Raw genomic sequence first — 18839 nt, forward strand, 5'->3', positions numbered from 1 at the left:
GTTCCCTGGACATCAGTTCACCTCAGTTTCTGTAACTCAATTCCAGTTTTTGGAAGACAATTGTTGATGGTTCATTTTGGCGCAGTGCCCTGTGGACCAGTCAACCATCATTTAAGGTCAGACACTTCACCAAAAATTTAAGCGCAGAAGATAGTATATATGGACACCCTGACATGCAAGCTTTAAGCCAAAGACCAGGTTAGAGAAGACCAGGATTATCTGGGACCAGAGGGCATTCTAGAGTTTCATTGTTCATATGGTTGCCAGGAGCCACATATAGTTAACTGAGCTGTTGAAACACGTTAGCAGGAACTGAGATGTGCCGTATGCATAGAGTTTTCCAAGACATAATATGAGACGCAAAAAAGAATGTGAAATATCTTATAAATATTTTTCCATTGCTTTTATGTTGAATCAGAATATTTTGGATACATTACGTTAAATTATGGTATTAACACTGATTTCGCCTGTTTCTTTTTTCTTTATGTGGCTATACACGGCATTGTTCTAGAGGCTGTTAATTCAGAGGCATAGATCTCTTCCAGAACTGGGTATCTTCTTCAGTGTGCCCTTTATGGGATTCTGGTCCTCGAGGAATCTCAAATCTCGCAGGTTGACATTTCAACAGTAGAAAGATGACAAAATATCTGGGAATAAAGGTAATAAGAAACATGAAGATATAGTTGGAGAAAATTTGAAACATTCTCCACAGGTACAAAATATTTGAAAAAAAAGGGGGGGGGACAAAAATGTTCTTGAATAGGAAAAATTCATTGTCTCCCCAAATTAATTTGTAAATTTAACATCATCCTGAAGAAACTACTGATAGGGCTTTGAGGGTTTTTTATGCATAATGGAGGGGTGGAGAGGTGGAAGGAAGCATCTTAAATTACATTTGGAAAAACAAAATTAACAAAAACTAGAACAACCAGTAAATTCGGAGAAAGAGCAAGGACAGGGAATGAGCTCTATAAGCTATTAATCACAACACCTCAGTTTATTAAACATTCAATTTTTATTTTGATACCTACTATAGGTCATGTATTCTCACAATTGAACAGTCCTGTGAACAATATTTCGTGTGATCACACTTGAGGAATGACAGAGACCAAAGGAACAAAGTAGAAAACCAAGAATTATTCCACCTACCCAAGGAATTTAGCCTTTGATAAAGGTGGCATCTCAAAACGAGGGTGGGGCAGGGAGGGGACAGGGGGAAGACATGGAAGGGTTGTGTACATTTATTAAACCTTACAACAAAATACAGAGGGCTCCATGGTTTTACATGTGAAATTAACAGCACAAAAATTACTTCGTGTAATTTATGGAAAATTGGGAAAATTGTCTTCGTGTGCGCGCGCGCGCTGCGCCCTAAAAGTGGAGGTCGTTCTACGCACAACGGACACTAGTGTCCCCATTCCGTGGGAGGGGCGGTGCGGGTAGGGATGAAACCCGTGATCGCTACCAGTAATGCGGGAACAAATCTAGATTAATTAACCGCTAGTTCCGTCATCGTGGCAATGCACGAAGAACTGAGCGGCAGGTCCCAGAAGCCCCTGTTGCTGGAACTTAAGACAATCCGTGTTGGCCAGAATAGAAGCAGGACTAGGACTCTGTCCGGAAGAAACGCCATGAATATCAAGGAACCCGCAGATAACACCGTGAATACAAACGAAAGCCCTTCGTTAGGCATCACCCCCGCCCCCCGCACACGTTTCCGAACAGTTTACCCATATTTTGTTCCTGGCGCCGAAACTGCTGGACTTGGGACCGCCGCACAGAAATGCGTTTAAAACGTCTCCGGCTTTAGGAGTTGGCGTCTGCCTAAAGTGAGGCTCGGGGACCCGCTGCCAGGACAAAATGGCCGACGAAAAGCTGTTCTGGATGCCCTGAAATCCATCACACCTGTGTCCAAAGGTAGGCGAGGCGAGGCACGGGAGGGCGCGGGTCGGGCCGTGCGCCGGGGCAGGGTCGCCGCGGCCGCTGCGCGTGGTCCGGCCGAGGTACTTGGGGGCCGCGGCGCACCGGCTTGCACACCAGAGCGCGGGACGCAGGCGCCCGCACCCCCTCCTCCCGGGCCGGGGACTGCCCCCGGACACCCCCACTTGACTTCCCAAACCATGGGAAGTGTCTGAAATAACAGATACACGTTTATCAACCGGAAAGGCCCAGTTCAAACCACCAGAAACAAAACAGACCGAGACTACGCGCGAGGCCGGCCGCCACCCAATAAAACACACGACGAAGACCACGGGCTGGAGGAGTGGGCCAACCCGCGCGCAGGGCGGGACTTTTGAATGACTTTCCAACCCAATCGGGGTATTCCTGAAGCCAAACTGGCTGGCTTGATTTGTGGTTGTTTTCGGTGTACCCGGCGCGGGGCGGGGCTGGCGGACGAGTGCGCGCCTCGGGACAGCGCTTCCGCACCGCCGCGGGAGAGGCCACCGGGGACACCGCAGAGCAGGGGACAGGCCCCACAGCCGCGCCGAAACCCCACCCCCCACCCCTTTCCGGTTGGCCTTAAGCCCAAAGTTACCAATCACACCCCCGCAACCCTCTTCTAGAGCTGAAAGTTCAAGGGGAAAAAGGAATACGACGCGCAGAGAATGCCCAGCTCTTTCTCGGAGATGGTGGTGGCTCTGAAAAGAGCCTTTTTGGGTTTCAGAAGCAGACGTCCAACAACCTACTTCTTTTTGGGTGCAGCCTTCTTGGGCTTGGCAACCTTGGGCTTGGCAGTCTTGGGCTTCACAGCCTTGGCTGGGCTCTTGGCCGCCTTCTTGGGCTTGGCAGCCTTGGCCTTCTTCGGACTCTTGGCCACTTTCTTGGCGACAGCCGCCGCCGCGGGCTTCTTCGCCTTCTTGGGGGTCTTCTTGGCGCTCTTCTTGGGGGCGCTGGCCCCCGCGGCCTTCTTAGGCTTCTTGGCCGCCCCGGCTGCCTTCTTGGGCTTGGCCGCGCCCGCCTTCTTGGTCTTGGGCTTGGCCTCGCCGGAGGCCGCCTTCTTGTTGAGCTTGAAGGAGCCCGAGGCGCCGGTGCCCTTGGTCTGCACCAGAGTGCCCTTGCTCACCAGGCTCTTGAGGCCCAGCTTGATGCGGCTGTTGTTCTTCTCCACGTCGTAGCCGGCGGCCGCCAGCGCCTTCTTGAGCGCCGCCAGGGACACGCCGCTGCGCTCTTTGGACGCGGCGACGGCCTTGATGATCAGCTCTGACACCGGGGGCCCGGACGCCTTGCGGCGCGCCCCTGCGGGCTTCTTGGCCGCCTTCTTCTTCACCGGGGTCTTCTCCACCGGGGGGGCGGCGGCGGGAGCGGCAGGAGCGGTCTCCGACATGCTGAGGATCTGGGACTGGGTACAAGTGGCAGAGCGCCGTGGGTGCGCCGCGGCCGGGCCGCCGTATATATAGAGCGCAGGCGCGCGCTGATTGGTGCTCCGCTCGCCCGCCTGGCTGGCAGGCTCCGAGCCGCCGCCGTGCGCCCAAGTTGTGTTTGTTCCACTTCACAAAAAGGGGAAAATGTTAAAATACCCCGCACCAAATCTCCCGACTTTGGTCAGGAAAGGATCCGAGAAGCCTCAGGCTTCGTGCTCTCCATTTATTTTTTCCGCAAGCCCAAAGACAACGCGTCCAGGCGCCCCCAACTCCCCCAACTCCCAGGGAAGTCCAGGACGGTCGGAGACCACTTTCTGTTTTTCTTCTAAATTACCTGTTCGCTCCTTTGCCCCTGAAAGTTCTTTTTCCCAGGGGTGCTTGGGCACATGCTGCCCTTCTTTGGGATACAAAAATGAAATGGTTTCCACCTAAGTTTTCACGATAATTCTGTTTCTTCGCAAGGGAAGTAACACAGGTCCTCTGTAAGTTCTGCGCACAGACCCACAAGAACCGTGGACTGGGACAAGGATTCCCGGGCCAGTCCAAAGCAGTTAGGGCTGGAAGAAAGGGGATCCAGAAGCCTTGGGGACTGTCCTGGGTCGTGGAGGGTTAGAGACTTAAATCTTAGACTTGAAGACATTGAAATTCTTTTTCAAATCCGTCTTTTCACAGATGGGGGCGGGGCACTCTTCACTTCTCCAAGGGCGAGAAATTGGGCAGTTTTTCAAAAGGTCTCAGGTTCCCCTCTGGGTTGTGCAAGGCAGGGGGTCTGACCCTCAAGAATAGGGATAATGAGGGAAAAAGGGAGACCCCCTAAGCTTGCCAAAAAAAAAAAAAATCCTCAATAGACTTGGCAGCTATAAACATTGAGATGATCTGTTTTCAAAGAAAACCAGCGTTTATTATTTTTATATGCTCCAGTAAAGGGATGAATTTTAGCCCATGAAAATTCTGGGTTACTTCCAGTAACAATATCTGAAGACATGTTATGCTATAGAAGGACACTCTCTAGCTGGGAATTCAGAGATCTGGATGACTTTCATGTGATACACTTTTATCAGGCGAACTATAGATCTGAAGTTGAGCAAAACCGATGGCAAAATTTCAGATAGAAACAGGGGGAAAGTACTGGAACATATAAATTATTACACCATTTTTTTGTTGTTGATAAGAACACCTCTCTCGGCACCCCTCCCCCCCAAGCAGGTCTTACATATTCTGTTCTCAAGTTTGCTTTACTTCTTTAAGGTTCGTTATTTCAATTCTCAGCCTTTGGTTGCCAGCAGTTGCAAATTTTCTTGAGCTGAATAACGTTACTACTCAAGTATTTAATAGAATTGTATGTTTGTATTTAGGGGCAAAGGAAGTATTACAACTTACCAGAAATTCCCATTCAAATATACAGCGAATGAAAATATGTATTGAAGGTGTTTGCCTTAGATTGTGATCAAGAACTGCAAATTAAGTTCAGTGATGAAGAAAAAAATGAGTCATCTTTTAGACTAAAGATAACTCAAGGGTTTTACTGAACAATATTTGTTCAACATTTAAAATTGTGTCTAGTACTGATCATGTCCTCTGGGAATTAACAGCTTAATAAGATTAGTGATGGATGAATTACCAGCCATGGAAAACTACGTTAGACCTGCCATCCCTCACTGTGACTCTGGGTATAGAATTGTAAGAAGTTATTGAAAGTGTTTGAACAACTAAAGTACTTTTATCACACTAATATACTTTGGTACCAAAATAACAAAACAAAATAAGAACATGCCACTTTGCTCTGATTCTCTGTGCAATGAGACCCCCCCAACCTCCCCAACCCCATCACCACCCCGCCCTGGCCCCCCACAGCATCTGAAATTCAGTTAAGTGCGCTTAACCACCAGGAAAACAACAGTGGAAAGTCTTGATTGCCAGGTCACTGGACTTCCCATCCCGGTTTATAAGTCAGCAACGTGTCAGTTTGATTACTGTGATTCAGTTTTCTAATATGATCACTCAGGTTGAATCAATCAAAACGCGTCTCCCTGCATTCAAATCTGATGTCCAGATCTCAAGTCATTAGGACACCAGCCTCTCAGTCTTGCTCCTAACCTCCTGGCTGCATCGAATAGGTCAGAAGGCAGAGAAACAAGTAACCCGCCTCCAGATCCCTGTAACTTATGTTGAGAAAAGTTATCCAAAACTTAAAAACAAGGGAAAACTATTTCTTTCTGTCCTTCTGAGCTGTATTAGAAAATTGTCTGGGTTCATTTCCGGGTCATTTGATGCTCTAAGGCAACGTTCTACAATAAAACAGAATGTGAGTCACATGTGTAATTTTAAGTTTTCTGGTAGTCCCACTGACAAAAGTAAAAAGAAACAAGTGAATTTCATTTTAATAATGTATTCTGCTTCACTCAGTCTATCCAAACTCTGGCCATTTCAACATGTAATCACTATTTTAAAAAATAATTTATGTTCCTTTTCTTTAAATCAAATGGCAAGGGGCGCCTGGGTGGCTCAGTGGGTTAAGCCGCTGCCTTTGGCTCAGGTCATGATCTCGGGGTCCTGGGATCGAGTCCCACATCGGGCTCTCTGCTCAGCAGGGAGCCTGCTTACCTCTCTCTCTCTCTCTGCCTGCCTCTCTATCTACTTGTGATCTCTCTCTGTCAAATAAATAAAAAATAAAAAAAAAATTTAAAAAAAATCTAAATCAAATGGCAAGTCTGTCAAATCTAGTGTATTTTACATTTGTAGAACATTCCATTTCAGACTAGCCACCAGTCACTAGTGGCCACATGTGGCTACTAGTTATCATTCTGGATGGCCCGGCTTTCAAGAAGGTAAGTGACTTCATGTTTACTCTTTGATTTGGCCCAGAGTATGTGAAATTTGGCATTCACTTGTAGAAGACTGATACGTTAGTAAGGGTTTTGTCCAGTTGAGAGGCAAGTGAACTCTTTCCAGTAGAAAAGATAACCTTAAAAGTAATGATTGCGTTTTTTTCTTTTCCTGACTGAATATGTATTTCATTTTCCTGTATCCTGCCTTGACCTAACTTTGTCATCCTGCTGGCTTCCTTGTTAATGACTTTTATCATTATTTGCCCCATGCATGAGCCTGCTGTAAATAGTACTTGTAGGAGACATGTGGGTTTTATGTGTGGGATTTTTTTCTTTTTAATCTTTTATTTATTTATTATTTATTTATTTATTTGTCAGAGAGAGAGAGAGAGAGCACAAACAAGGGGAATGGCAGGGACAGGGAGAAAGAGACTCCCTGCCGAGCAAGGAGCCCCACACAGGGCTCCATCCCAGGACCCAGGATCATGCCCTGAGCGGAAGGCAGATGTTTAACCGACGGAGCCCCCCAGGTGCCCAGGCGATGCGTGTTTTTAACTTTTTGAAGCTTATACTTTGCCACTTTGTTAGTTGGTTTGTCCTAAGTGCTCCAGATCAGAATCTTTAGAAACCGTGCTAAAAACCGGAAGGTGTAAAACTTTTGGCCGCCGGCTTTAAAGTCACCTTAGATCTGGTAGGTGTGTCATGGAGTCTCGCGCTTTGAAATAAGATTGAACAAGCCTGTGAGCAACAGAAAGCCTCCTAAAATCAGCTTCGAGGGAGAATTCAGGTCAAGGGTGTGGTCCTCCCACTCAAATCGGTGGCCTCAAGGTAGCCAGCAATAAGCCGACAACACAAATATCACAATGCAATGAATTGTGTATTCTTGTATTTACACACATTCTGAAAAGTATGGATTGGCTAACTCTCTTTCGTGTTCATCAGGTCTGGAAAGCTGGTGAACAAAATTAAATGTGCAGAGCCGAATGTCACGTCCAAAAGGCAGTAATGGCCACGGGACAGAGCGTGGCGGGGAGAGAGCCTTTAGCAGCGTGAAATACACAAGGACGATGAGAGGAGTTGCTGGAGCAGGTGTGGGCATCAGCCTTGCACCGTGCCAGAGTAGGGTTCTGTCTGCTTCCGGGGTAGCTAACCTGGCGCTCGTGAACCTTGTTACAGGTTCCCACTGGGAGCGATTCAAATCTGCTTCTTCCTGACTCACCAACTGATGAGGTTAATAACAGCAGCCACTCCACTAGCCTCCTTGCTTGAGGGTACAGGGCTACAGCTTTGCTCCATTGTGAGGCTGACGATACAGGGCAGCCTGAGAAAAAGTATACAGAGAAGAGCTTCAGGAGATTTGCAGCCTAAAGAAGATTGTAGGCTCACTGACTCTTTCAGCCCCACGGACCATCCTGACAAATAACCCAGTCTCTGCAGGCAAACGGCCAACAATGACGCAATCAGACCTGAGCCAGCACAGCCTGTGGGCACCTTAAGGGCGGAGACCACTGTTTCTGTCTGTTTATTCCCTGACAGATCCTTAAAAGACATTGGGGAAATAGACAGAGAACATAATGGTACAGCGCAGAAGAGGAGCTTAATAAATACATAGAGAATATCACCAAGGGAGCAATACTTTCCAAAACGTATTTGGCTAACATTCTGAAATTTCCGCTAGAACCACATAAGTGAGACGAGAAGCAAGGTCATCCAGAGCCCCCTTATTCTTTAAGCTTGTCTTCAGATGACTTTAAACTGTCTCAAAAGTCAAACCTACCCTCAGAAGAAAAGGATTTATCAATAGTGAGAATATATACATTTTTATAGCTTCCCAGTCAAGGCCCGTAATAAAGGTGATTATAATCCACAAGCTGCAGACATATTTTAGGCGGTAGCCTTAATCGCTGTAAGCATAGAGCCTTACCCTGTAGTTATTTTGGAGGAAACGTGGACACACAAGTTTTGATAGATTTGTTAAGATGTTTTACCGCTTTTTTTATTCCGAGCCCATCAGGACGCCATGCATGAGCTCTGCACGTGCAGGGCACCTGTTAAGCAAAAGATACCAGGTGAGATCATAAAAACAAACATTAGCCCAGCAAAGTGCCTCCTCTCAAGGAATTACAACTGGGTGACAGACGCAGACCGGGTAACTGTCATACTGGGCGATAAGTCTCATCGGAAAGACCCCAACCACGGAGAGAACAGAAGAATAAAAAAATTAAGATGTTCGTGTGCTGGTTACACCTTTGCCTTCAAGTCCTTACCAATCCAGTTGGGAAAATAAGACGTCCGAGTTCAGCCTACGGCCATGGTTCTCAAACTTCTAGACTTTAGGACCCCTTTACATTTCTAAAAGCCAGTAGGCCCCCCAAAATTTCATTAAAGCAGGTTACTATTATAGACATATTAACTACTTTAGAAATTAAAACTGAGTGTTAAATTAATTTAATAATGTATGTCTATATTTACTTGGTAGTTTTCATTAAACACAAGATTGTTTATAAATATATATAATTAACATAGCACATATTCACTTATACTGCATATTATAGATTTGTATGTATAACGTGTAGTATAGAATATCATATATAATATTATGGAATATTATATTTTATATGTTATATATTGCATATATAAATGATGGAAGGTCAACTCAAAAAACCTTCCGCATTCCCTAGCCCGTTGGAAGCCCTGCCAGCCCCAGGCTAACTCAAAGCTTGTCAGGCTGTCCGCAGGTAGAGAACACAGCTGAGCTCATGGTGCAAAAGGGTGGGAAGATAGCAGTTTCAGAGCAAAAACATTGTTTCCAACCCCAATTCTTCCACGCAGCAACAGGGGGACTCTGCTAAGTCTCAGACTTTCCACTTCCATTTCCTCCTCTGGGCCAGGGGAAAGCCCTCCCCCCCTCACCCCGCCCAGACCCAGGAATATAGTGAGAATTAAATTAGATCACATGCATACAGTTCTTGAGACGGGGCTGAACACACAGTTGCCTCTGACTTGAGGTTTCTTTCCATGAGATCCATCCACCATGGGATTCTCCTGTTTTGGAGTGACCCTGAGAAAGTTGGTACTCTCCTTAATTTGGAAGAGGGTGATAAGAGACCATCGAACAAGCTTGTTCACTCTTTCCAATTATGTGTGTTGCTCCTGGAAGCCTCTGAATGGTAACATGACTGGGTGTTAACTCAAGGAAGAGTTTGATGAGAAATTCTAACAGGAGATGAAGCCGGACCATCAGAGAAGAGAGATAAGTGTGGGTGTGTGCACATGATGTAATTTTGTGTGTGTGTGAGTGTGTGTGTGTGTGTGTGTGTGTGTGTGTAGTAGGCGAGCATACAACCCAGAACCATCACTGTCACACAGAATCTCCGCCCTCATTGCTGTTCTTGGAGCTCACTCCTTGCCTAAAACTCCACGGGAAGAGATGATGTCACTCACACAGTCACCCAGTCCCCACCTTCTGCATCTCAGGTGCGTGTGCACTTTCACTGACAGCTATGGCTGTCAGGGAGAACTATGTGTAGCCGATACATAAGAGGGACCCAGGAATTCCATCACCCTGCATTTTTTACTAATAAACTCACCAAACCCGCCTAAGTTCAACAGAAATCCTTGTTGGGACCAAATTCTTATGACATCAGCTCACCTACGGATTTGTAGCTATGCTTCAGTTAATACATAGACTTCTTATACTTTTCATGGTTAACAGTAGTGGCATTTATATTTCCTCTTTTCTAAAATAATCCAAGAAAAAGACAGAGGTGGCATAGTATATTTACCAAAATGACTGCCTCAGAGGCCGAAATGTCTGGGTTTAAGTTCAACTTTACCATTGGACAAGTTAATTAATTTCTCTCTGTTTCACTCTTCTCATCTATAAATGTCAGTAATACCACCTGATTATAGGTTGTTATATGAATTTACAAGTTAATATTATGTAGCTCTAGAATAGTACCACATTATAAGAACAAAATTTTTATATACATATTAAATAAAAATAACGTTTAAAAGCACACATATGTTATTATAACCACAGCACAGCAGAATCGTGCCCCTGTTGGTTTAAGACTGTCGATAATACTAATAAGGACAAGTAACTGAACATTCTGTATGGACCAGGAATTATATGCACAATTTTCGTTCTGTCTTCACCACCGTCCTATACATCCTTTACATCCATTATCATTTCATCAGTAAGAAAACGGAGATTGAGAATTTAGATTTCTCCTGGGATAGCCGTACAGTCCAGGTCCCCAACACTCGCGCACACACAAAAATACCGATTGAACTACAGTCGAAGATAAGGCTTGCTTTTTAATCTATAAAGCGCACAAATTAAAATACACCCCAACTATTACTTACGAGCGTGTTTAGTGAGTTTTAGGTAAAAGGCCTTTTCACACGCGCCAAGTACATCCCTTTTGGACCTCTCACTTTCCCCGCAGAAGCAAATTTACAATACATCGTGCTGTTGGTCCTGGTTGACACTAGGTGGCGCTCCGAACCAACCAACGCTTATCTAGAGGCCGGTGTACTCCAATTTCTCCAGGCCTTTCTCTGAATAATTATTAACGTCTCATTATACACTTAACAGTTTTCTTTTCCCTTCTGGTGAACAGAAATTACTATCCCCATTTGGCAGATGGTGATCCGGGGGTCCCTGGGAAGCCCTAAGCCTGCAGGAAGTCCACAGGCAGGAAAGAGCGCGAGAGGAACAAATTGAGCGACGAGGACTCTTGCCTAAGTGGCGCAGAGACATCACGCCGGATAATTCATTCATTTCACGAAGAACTCAGCAGCCCCTTAGAGAAGACCCGCACAATGCTGGGTTCGGGGAATAAGAAAGTGAGGAGGACAGGCTCTCCCCCTGATGATGGAAAGGTTTGCGGGAGGGGAAACGAGGGAAAAGCCCACACTGGTTTGTTCAGAGGACCGTCAGAGGGGCCTGAAGGAGGGGAGGTTAAGCCTCGAATCTTGTAAGGACAACTTTTAAAATACTCAATTCCTTCTTTTCCTTCTCAAAGTGCAACGACCACACAGAGAAGGAGGAAAGTCTTGTGCAGAGATGAGCACTGGAACGGGCTCCTCGACTGCTGCGTTGGGGAAAGAATTCTGAGATTCCTGGGTGAGTGTATCAGTTATGACCACGACGATAGTCCAAACAAGAGTAATAATAAACGTATTAAGCACCGCGTATTGAAAGAGAAAGTGTAGGTTCTTCCAAGTCCCACAAAAGATGCCCCTGAGATGCAGAACATTAATTCATTGATTTCAGAACACCCGATTGCTAACGAGTAACTTTAAAGAGTTTTAGATAAAGAATTGACTATAAAGGTTATGCACTTAACCTTTGAAGTGTCCAGGGCTGGTCGAGTGGTTGAAGGGTAACAGTGTAATACACAGGTTGACTTGGGCCTCAACCCTTTCCTGCCCAGAGGAATGTAGGAGGCAGGATGCTGTTTGCGCGACTGGACACTAGATGGCGCTCCACACTAAAACGACCCGCGGCGGGACTGCGGCCTCTGGGGTGCCCGACAGTCATTGATCATTAACCTCGGGTTGACATTGTACTACCCAGATTTCAAATCTCATTCATATACAGTCTCCTGACGGACAGAAATGATTATTACTTACAAGTGACGATGACAGCATTGAGAAGCGGTGAGACTGGAGTAAGGGCCCAGAACAGTCGAGAAAGTAGGGAGGCCAGCTGCAAGGACCTCTGGGGTCAGTACTCGTCATAAAAAGATACATTGTCCGGACAAGAAGCCCGCGCGGCTCGATCCACTCACTCCCCCAAACAGTGACTGAGGAGGAGAAACGCAGATGACTAGGCTCGCACTGCCTGCAGTTTGGAATAAAGAAGAAAACACGCGGGAAGAGAAATGGGCAAGAGTGCAGAACCGAGGCACAGGTAGGGACGGGCCTGGAAATAATCTCGGAGCCACGACACCTGTGTCCTCAATGGGAGCAGCAAATTAAGCTTAAGAAGCCCAGAGACATGGAGAGGCTGCACATGCTTTATCCTTAAAAAAACTATTATTGTTTTATAGTGAGAAAACCACACTACAGGCAATCTGTAAGAGGGTAATGACCTGTCCTCTGGTAGGGAGTGACATCCTCAGGTCAGCAATGTCATTGACAATATTATTATTACGGTATTATATAAAAATACTATTTTAGAATATATAATAATATATAGTATTTATTATATAATATTGTATTAGAATATATAATAGTATATTATATAATATATATTTTAGAATATATCCTCATCATCATCATGGCTTAGCTCTGATTATATACCAGACACTGTACTGAGGGCTTCATTTATCAATTTTTGCTTTTTAAAAAATTTAATTCTAAATACCATTTTATGAAATAGCTATTGTTATCAACTCTTTACAAGTGAGAAAACTGAGACCTAGAGAGTTGAATTGGCCTTGCAATATAACTTTGCCTTGAAGACTATACTTCACGTGCCTTTAAAGCACACTCCAGTGCTCATCAGAAATGAGACACGATAGAGAAGTTTACAAAAATTCGGGTTGTACCGAAGTGAACAAGTCTAGGTTCGGCTGCTTTTCTCATCAGTCATGAAAAATATGTATGGACAGTTTCCATAGGAAGATATTAAATATGAAGGACACTTCCTCCCTCGAAGTTTCTAGGGCTGCCAAGGGAGCTGAAAGATAACAATTAACAGCACTAGTCACTGCGTTGACCGCCCACTCTTCCCAGCTGAACTAGACCTTTACACCGTGGTCTGTCGTGAGCTCCAGTGGCACTCCAAACCAAAATGTACTGCATACAGTTCATCCCCAACCTGCTGGGGAATTATTACCTTCCATTGGTGTCCATCTCTGTTAATAGCTGTAGGAGGTCATTCATGTAAAGAATCGACTGCGATCAGAAATTATTGCCTACATTTAACAGGTGAACAGACTGACGTTCAGAGGGGCTGAAGTAAGGCCATACAGTAGTACAAGAGAAATCGCAGTAAACAGTACAGTAAAAAGCCGGGAGTAAGCAACCAGGTCTTCGGACTGGAGTTAGATAACGTTTGCACCAAGAAATGGAATTGTCATTCTGCTTATGGACCTTTCCACCTTCACCTCTTTCCCCTACTGGTTACAGACGCAGCGGAATTCCAGGGCCCTGCTCTTTGGTATATCTTTTCAACCTGACTATAAACTCCTTGACAAAGGGTGAGATATTTTTGAAAATGCAGTGAGATCATATATACAGGAGGTTCATACACGGTTCCTAGCAAATAGAGTTCATCCTACCACTATTACACTGCGTTATTTGCTTTAAAGATTTTATTTATTTCTTTGAGAGAGGGAGAGAGCAAGAGCAGGAGGGAGGGCCAAGGGAGAGGGAGAAGAGACTCACCGCTGAGCAGGGAGCCTGAGGCGGGACTCGATCCCAGGACCGTGCGATCACGACCTGAGCTGAAGGCAGATGCTCCAAAGACTGAGCCCCTCAGGCGCCCCCACACTACATTATTTTTTATTGAAAGGAATCAGCTTGCAGTTAACCATGCTGCCGGACACATGTCAGTCTCTGCTCCTTCTCCAAGCTCCATTCGTTTACAGTAAAGGATTTTACAAAGAAGGCATAAACGTTCAAAGATGAAGGGAATGGGAGACAGAGCAACCCATGAGAGAGGTCAACAGAATTTTGGAAGCTGGAGAGCAGAGGGGTGAACGTCTTGCCAGAGCAGAGAAAGTTGCACTCAGCACTGGCAAGGGGACAAAACCATTAAGAAACACATAAATTTCCCACCGCAGAAGCCTAAAAAGTTGTAAGTCTGGGAGACACCAGGTGTCTCTGAGGTTAGGGTTGTGAGCGGGACTGGAAAGGGATAGATTAGTTAGAGAGCTGTGGAAGAGACACCCTGATGCCCAGATTACTCCCCCACTCTAACAGACAGGCCCGGCAGGAGACCGAGGGTTCTCCTTGGGTGATACTCACTCAGGGGGACTCTGGACTCAGATGTCTCAGTCGTAGCCGACTACGAGGGTGCAGCAGCAAACTGAAAACAGGGTTTGGAAAGAGAATCTGCATACTCAATTCTCCCAGCTCCTTCCCGCTTTGTCTCCTAGAACACAAATACCCAAGCTTGTGTCTCCTATGATTTCTTACCTCAACCAGTTTTTCGTTGAGTGTCTATGGAGTGTGTAAAGCACTGAGCCGGGTATTGTAAATGCTTTAGCTTATAATAGTTTGTTGCTATCACCAAGTACCACAGACCAGGGGCTCTTGTATTGTCCCACACTCTGGAGGCTAGATTTCTAGAACAAGTGTGTAGAGAGGGTTGGTTCTTTCCGAGGGCTGAGAAAGAAAACCTGTGGCAGGTCTCCCTTCTGGGAGCCTAAGGCATTCCTAGACTTGTTGATGACTGTCTTCTTCCCTCAATGCATGGGTATCTTAGTCCAAATTTCCCGTTTTATAAGGACACCAGTCATAATGGTTTAGGGCTCACTCTAATGACCTCATTTTAACCTGAGGACCTCCATGAAGACCCTATCTCTGCCAATTTCTGTTTTTAATTTAGGTATTTAATTTAGGTATTTAGACCATCTACATTTAAGATGATTTTTGACATGTGAGGGTTTAGGTCTGTTATGTTATTCTTTGTTTTCTGTGTTTTTCCTGTTTTTCTTTTCTCGTCTTTCTATAAGTTATTTGGACAGGTTTTTAAAATTCCATCTTTTTTGGAAGATGGATTTATTTATAATATTTTTTAGTGTATTGCTTTGTACAGTTTTGTCAGTGGTTACTCTCGGGTCTTACAATGTATACGACTTTTCATAGTCTATTAGGATCAGGTTTTATGACCACAAGTAAATCGTGGACACATCATTTTTATCCTCTCTATTTAAAAATATTGTCTTGAATATCAAACTGCTTTACAACTTTTGTATCAATCACCAAATACGATTTAGAAAACTCATGAGAAAGGCAATCTAATGTTTGCCTATATGTTTACCCATATTTCTGGTCTTGCCACTGTAGTTCCTTCTTCTTGGTACCCTAAGATGCCTTCTCTTATTATTTCTTTTCTGTTTCAAAAAACTTCTCTACTCATTCTTTAAAGATAGGTCTTTTAGTAAAAAATTCTTTCAGTTTTCCTGCATCTGAGAATGTCTTTATCTCCCCTTCATTCCTGAAGGTAGGTTTACCTAAAGGATATAGAATTTGCAGTTAACAATTATTTTCTTTCACTGCCCCAGAAGCATGTGCCCTTTCCTTCTGTCCCCCGTTTCTTCAGAGGAACAATGCTCTGTCTCCCAAGTTGTTGTCCCTACATAGTTTGTTTCTTTCTCAATGCTTTTTTTTTTTTTAAAGATTTTATTTATTTATTTGACAGACAGAGATCACAAGTAGGCAGAGAGGCAGGCAGAGAGAGGGGGAAGCAGGCTCCCTGCTGCAGGGAGCCTGATGCAGGGTCGATCTGGGGTCCATCAGGTCTGGGATCATGACCTGAGCCAAAGGCAGAGGCTTAACCCCCTGAGCCACCCAGGCACCCAGGCACCCCTCTTTCTTGATGATTTTAAGATTTTTCAATCTGTCTTTAGTTTCTAGAATTTTAATTACAAAGTGATTGGCAAGAGTTTCTTTGGTTATATGTTACTTGGGGTTTATGCGATTTGTGTCTTTTCACCAAAGCTTGAAATTTGCGGGCACTATTTCTTCGAATACTCTGTCAGCCCTGCACTCTTTCTCTTGTCCTGGGAGCTGATGATATGAATGTTAGGTCATGTGGCTAGAGCTACTCCAAGTGGTAAAAGTAAACATGTTCATTAACAGACCCAAAGATACAGTCTCTCTAGGGCATATGAAAATGAAAAGCAAAAGCATATGAACTTAAAGGAATGCTTAAGAGGTGTCTCAGTGTTTTATATACTTAGAAATGTAGTTAAGTGGGGCGTCTGGGTGATTCAGTCAGTTAAGCATCTGCCTTCGGCTCAGGTCATGATCCCAGAGTCCTGGGATCGAGTCCCTCATCAGGCTTCCCACTCAGTGGGGAGTCTGTTTCTCTCTGGTCCCCCTGTTCCTGCTCTCAATCTCTTTTTTTTCTTCAGTTTTTTAAAAAAATTATTTATTTGAGAGAACATGAGTGGGAGGGGAGGGTGGGGAAAGGGGCAGAAAGGGAGGAAATAGCGGGCTCCCCTGCTGAGCAAGGACCCCCGACGACGACGACTACGACGACGACGCAGGGCTTGATCTCAGGACTGTGAGATCATGACCTGAGCTGAAGGCAGATGCTTAACCCACTGAGCCACCCAGGTGCCCTCCTCTTTCTTTTTCTCACATGTGCTCACATGCTCTCTCTCTCTTTCAAATAAATAAATAAAATCTTTCAAAAAAAGAAATGCATCAAAATGTCTACCTAAGGATCATCCATCAATTAACAGAACTTCAGTGCAAAATTAATGAAAGATCCACTCTGAGTGTGTGGGGGTGGGGTGGGGGAAGCAGGGAAAGCAGGGGAAAACTCCTTCCTTTCGTATACCTGTTCAACAGTTTTCAGTCGTCTGGCCCCTCCTTGTTTTCCATGACCCCTGTTGAATGTGAGTGTATTTTTTTTAAGACTATGAGGTTTTTCAGGAATATATGTACTGGGTTATGGCGCAAGCAACTGTGTAGATCTGTGCCGGTTACTCTGCAAAGGATCAGGATTATCAGGAAGCAAAGAGAGGGTCTCGGGCAGTGAGGAATCGAGTGAGAGAGGTGGTATATTAGCATATACGTGTAAGTCCATGCAATGTCTTCTGGTGTTCACAAGCACCAGGGGCGCGGGGAATATGGACAGCCAGGAAGTCTTCCCAAGTGGGTTTCAGGTGGCTTCACGGTCTGCTGTTGGACATTCATTCACTGGCTCATTTATTGACTCAATCCACACATATTTATCGAGGACTTCCACTCGGCAACAGTGCTGAACGGTATGGGCAAGGTCACTGTGCTCACTGTTAGCGGGAGTTCAAAGGAAAGAGGAGAGAGAGGAACAAACATTCTTGGCCTAGAACGTGACCGTTCCTGTGGACAGAGCACGAAGGGGCAGGAGGAGGGAGAGAAGTCAGGGGAGCGAGCGGATGGAAGGCGCCTACACGGGCCCAAGACACGTTTCCTTGCGTGAATGTATAGACGAAGATAGGAAAACAAGCTTTCCTAACAAATCTTGGTGTTCCTAGGAATTGATCCTGCGTTTAGATTGCCTGTTTCAGAGGAAGACAAAGAAACGGCCAGGAACCAGGGGGAATGAAACAGTTTCTGTTGAACCTGGCCTGGTACCTCTCTGATTCTACTGAAGTCGTTAAGGTGAGAAGTTATTCATTTCTGTGAGTTCACAGAGTTGTTCACCTCAGTGAACTTGGGCAAGGCCCTAAGTCCCTATTTGCAAATAGAGGTTATATATCTATTAAAGATTTTACTCACTTACCCGTTACATGTAATGGTTAAATGTAAATGGCCTAAATACCTAAATTAATACCTAAATTATTTGAGAGAGATAGTGAGGGGAGGGGCAGGAGGAAGGGCGAGGGACAAGCAGACTCTGCACTGTGGACGGAGCCAGAGGCGGGGCTCGATCTCATGACCCTGAGAGCAAGACCTGAGCCAAAATCAAGAGTTGGACGCTTAACCAACTGAGCCACCCAGGTGCCCCAGGATAATATATTTTTAAGAAGATGTTGAGAGTAATTTCTCCTGTATAGACAGCCCAGCGTGATCCTTCGTACAGGCCTGGCATTCTGCAGATTACATTTCCCTTTCCTTTTCTCTTCTCGGGTAATAGTCAGGACTTGGACACTTTGAAGTCACTGTTCTGGGGGTTAATTCTGAAATGAAAGTGTTGGCAGGGTTGATTCCTTCTGAGCAAGGCGAGAGAAAGTCTGTTCCAGGTCCCTCTCCTCGCGTCTAGGCTGCTCTCAGGTACCCTCATGTCTTTATATCCCTTCTCCTTGAACTTCTCTGGGTTAAAGTCAGTCCTATCGGATTAGATCCCATCCTAATGGCCTTATCTTAATTTGATCATTTGCAAAAACTCTATGTTCAAACGAAGTTACGTACAGATACTGGGAGTTGGGACTCCAACCATTTCAGTGGGGGACACATTTCAACCGCTAACACCTGCCCATCTACAAGGGTTTCCAGAGACTGGAGGGGCTGAGGCCAGCCTGCAGGTGGTTACTGGTCCCGTGGAGCGAGCTAATACTTCAGAAGGGAAGGCCCAGGGACCATCTACCTCCTACTCCTGCTCCTCAGACCTGCCTTCAATATAGGTGACCGGCCACGAGACTGCTCGGCAGGAAGCAGCGGTGCAGCGCCCAGCGCGCGTCTCTTCCCCCGCCATCACGCTGATACCCGTTCTCCCTAAGGGGTCAGGGAGGCTTGCACTCAGAGCACAGAGGGTACCAGCGCAGCAAGAATCGAACCAGTCAGCGCTGGGTGCATGTCCCTTGGGGAGAAGCAGCCGCCTACCCCTGCCATACTGAACACTGAGGCCTGAAGGGGGCCACCATGGGCACATGAGGAAGGAGCTAGGCCGTTGGTAGACCCGGGAGGGTCTGGCACATCCCTGGAAGCAGACGGTTGGGACAAGGGACAAAATCTTACACTCTGGGGAGGGGCGCAA

The 18839-nt window shown here is 45.6% G+C and overlaps 1 protein-coding gene across 2 annotated transcripts; it reads right to left on the bottom strand.

Moving 5' to 3' along the window:
* Nucleotides 1–388: 388 nt before the first annotated feature.
* Nucleotides 389–3565, bottom strand: LOC123942351 (histone H1.2-like). 2 transcript variants are annotated; one of them, XM_046006254.1, is made up of 2 exons: nt 2688–3565; nt 389–647 (listed from the first exon to the last, which is right to left on the bottom strand). In XM_046006254.1, exons 1-2 carry the CDS (start codon nt 3323–3325, stop codon nt 518–520), a joined length of 768 nt encoding a protein of 255 aa, XP_045862210.1. In that variant the 5' UTR covers nt 3326–3565; the 3' UTR covers nt 389–517. The 2 variants fall into 2 exon arrangements, 1 of the variants encoding a protein (XP_045862210.1); XR_006818401.1 differs by having other exon boundaries at nt 512–647; nt 1731–3556.
* Nucleotides 3566–18839: the final 15274 nt, after the last annotated feature.

The sequence above is a fragment of the Meles meles genome, chromosome 5 (genome assembly GCF_922984935.1).
Source record: "Meles meles chromosome 5, mMelMel3.1 paternal haplotype, whole genome shotgun sequence".
Classification (NCBI taxonomy): Eukaryota; Metazoa; Chordata; class Mammalia; order Carnivora; family Mustelidae; genus Meles; species Meles meles.

What these genes read in the sequence shown, in the direction of transcription:
- LOC123942351 (XM_046006254.1), bottom strand. Translation starts at nt 3,325, where the DNA reads ATGTCGGAGACCGCTCCTGCCGCTCCCGCCGCCGCCCCCCCGGTGGAG. An exon ending in AAGGCTGCACCCAAAAAGAA is followed by an intron (nt 648 to 2,687) that starts GTAGGTTGTTGG and finishes CTTTATTCCCAG; the next exon opens with ATATTTTGTCATCTTTCTAC.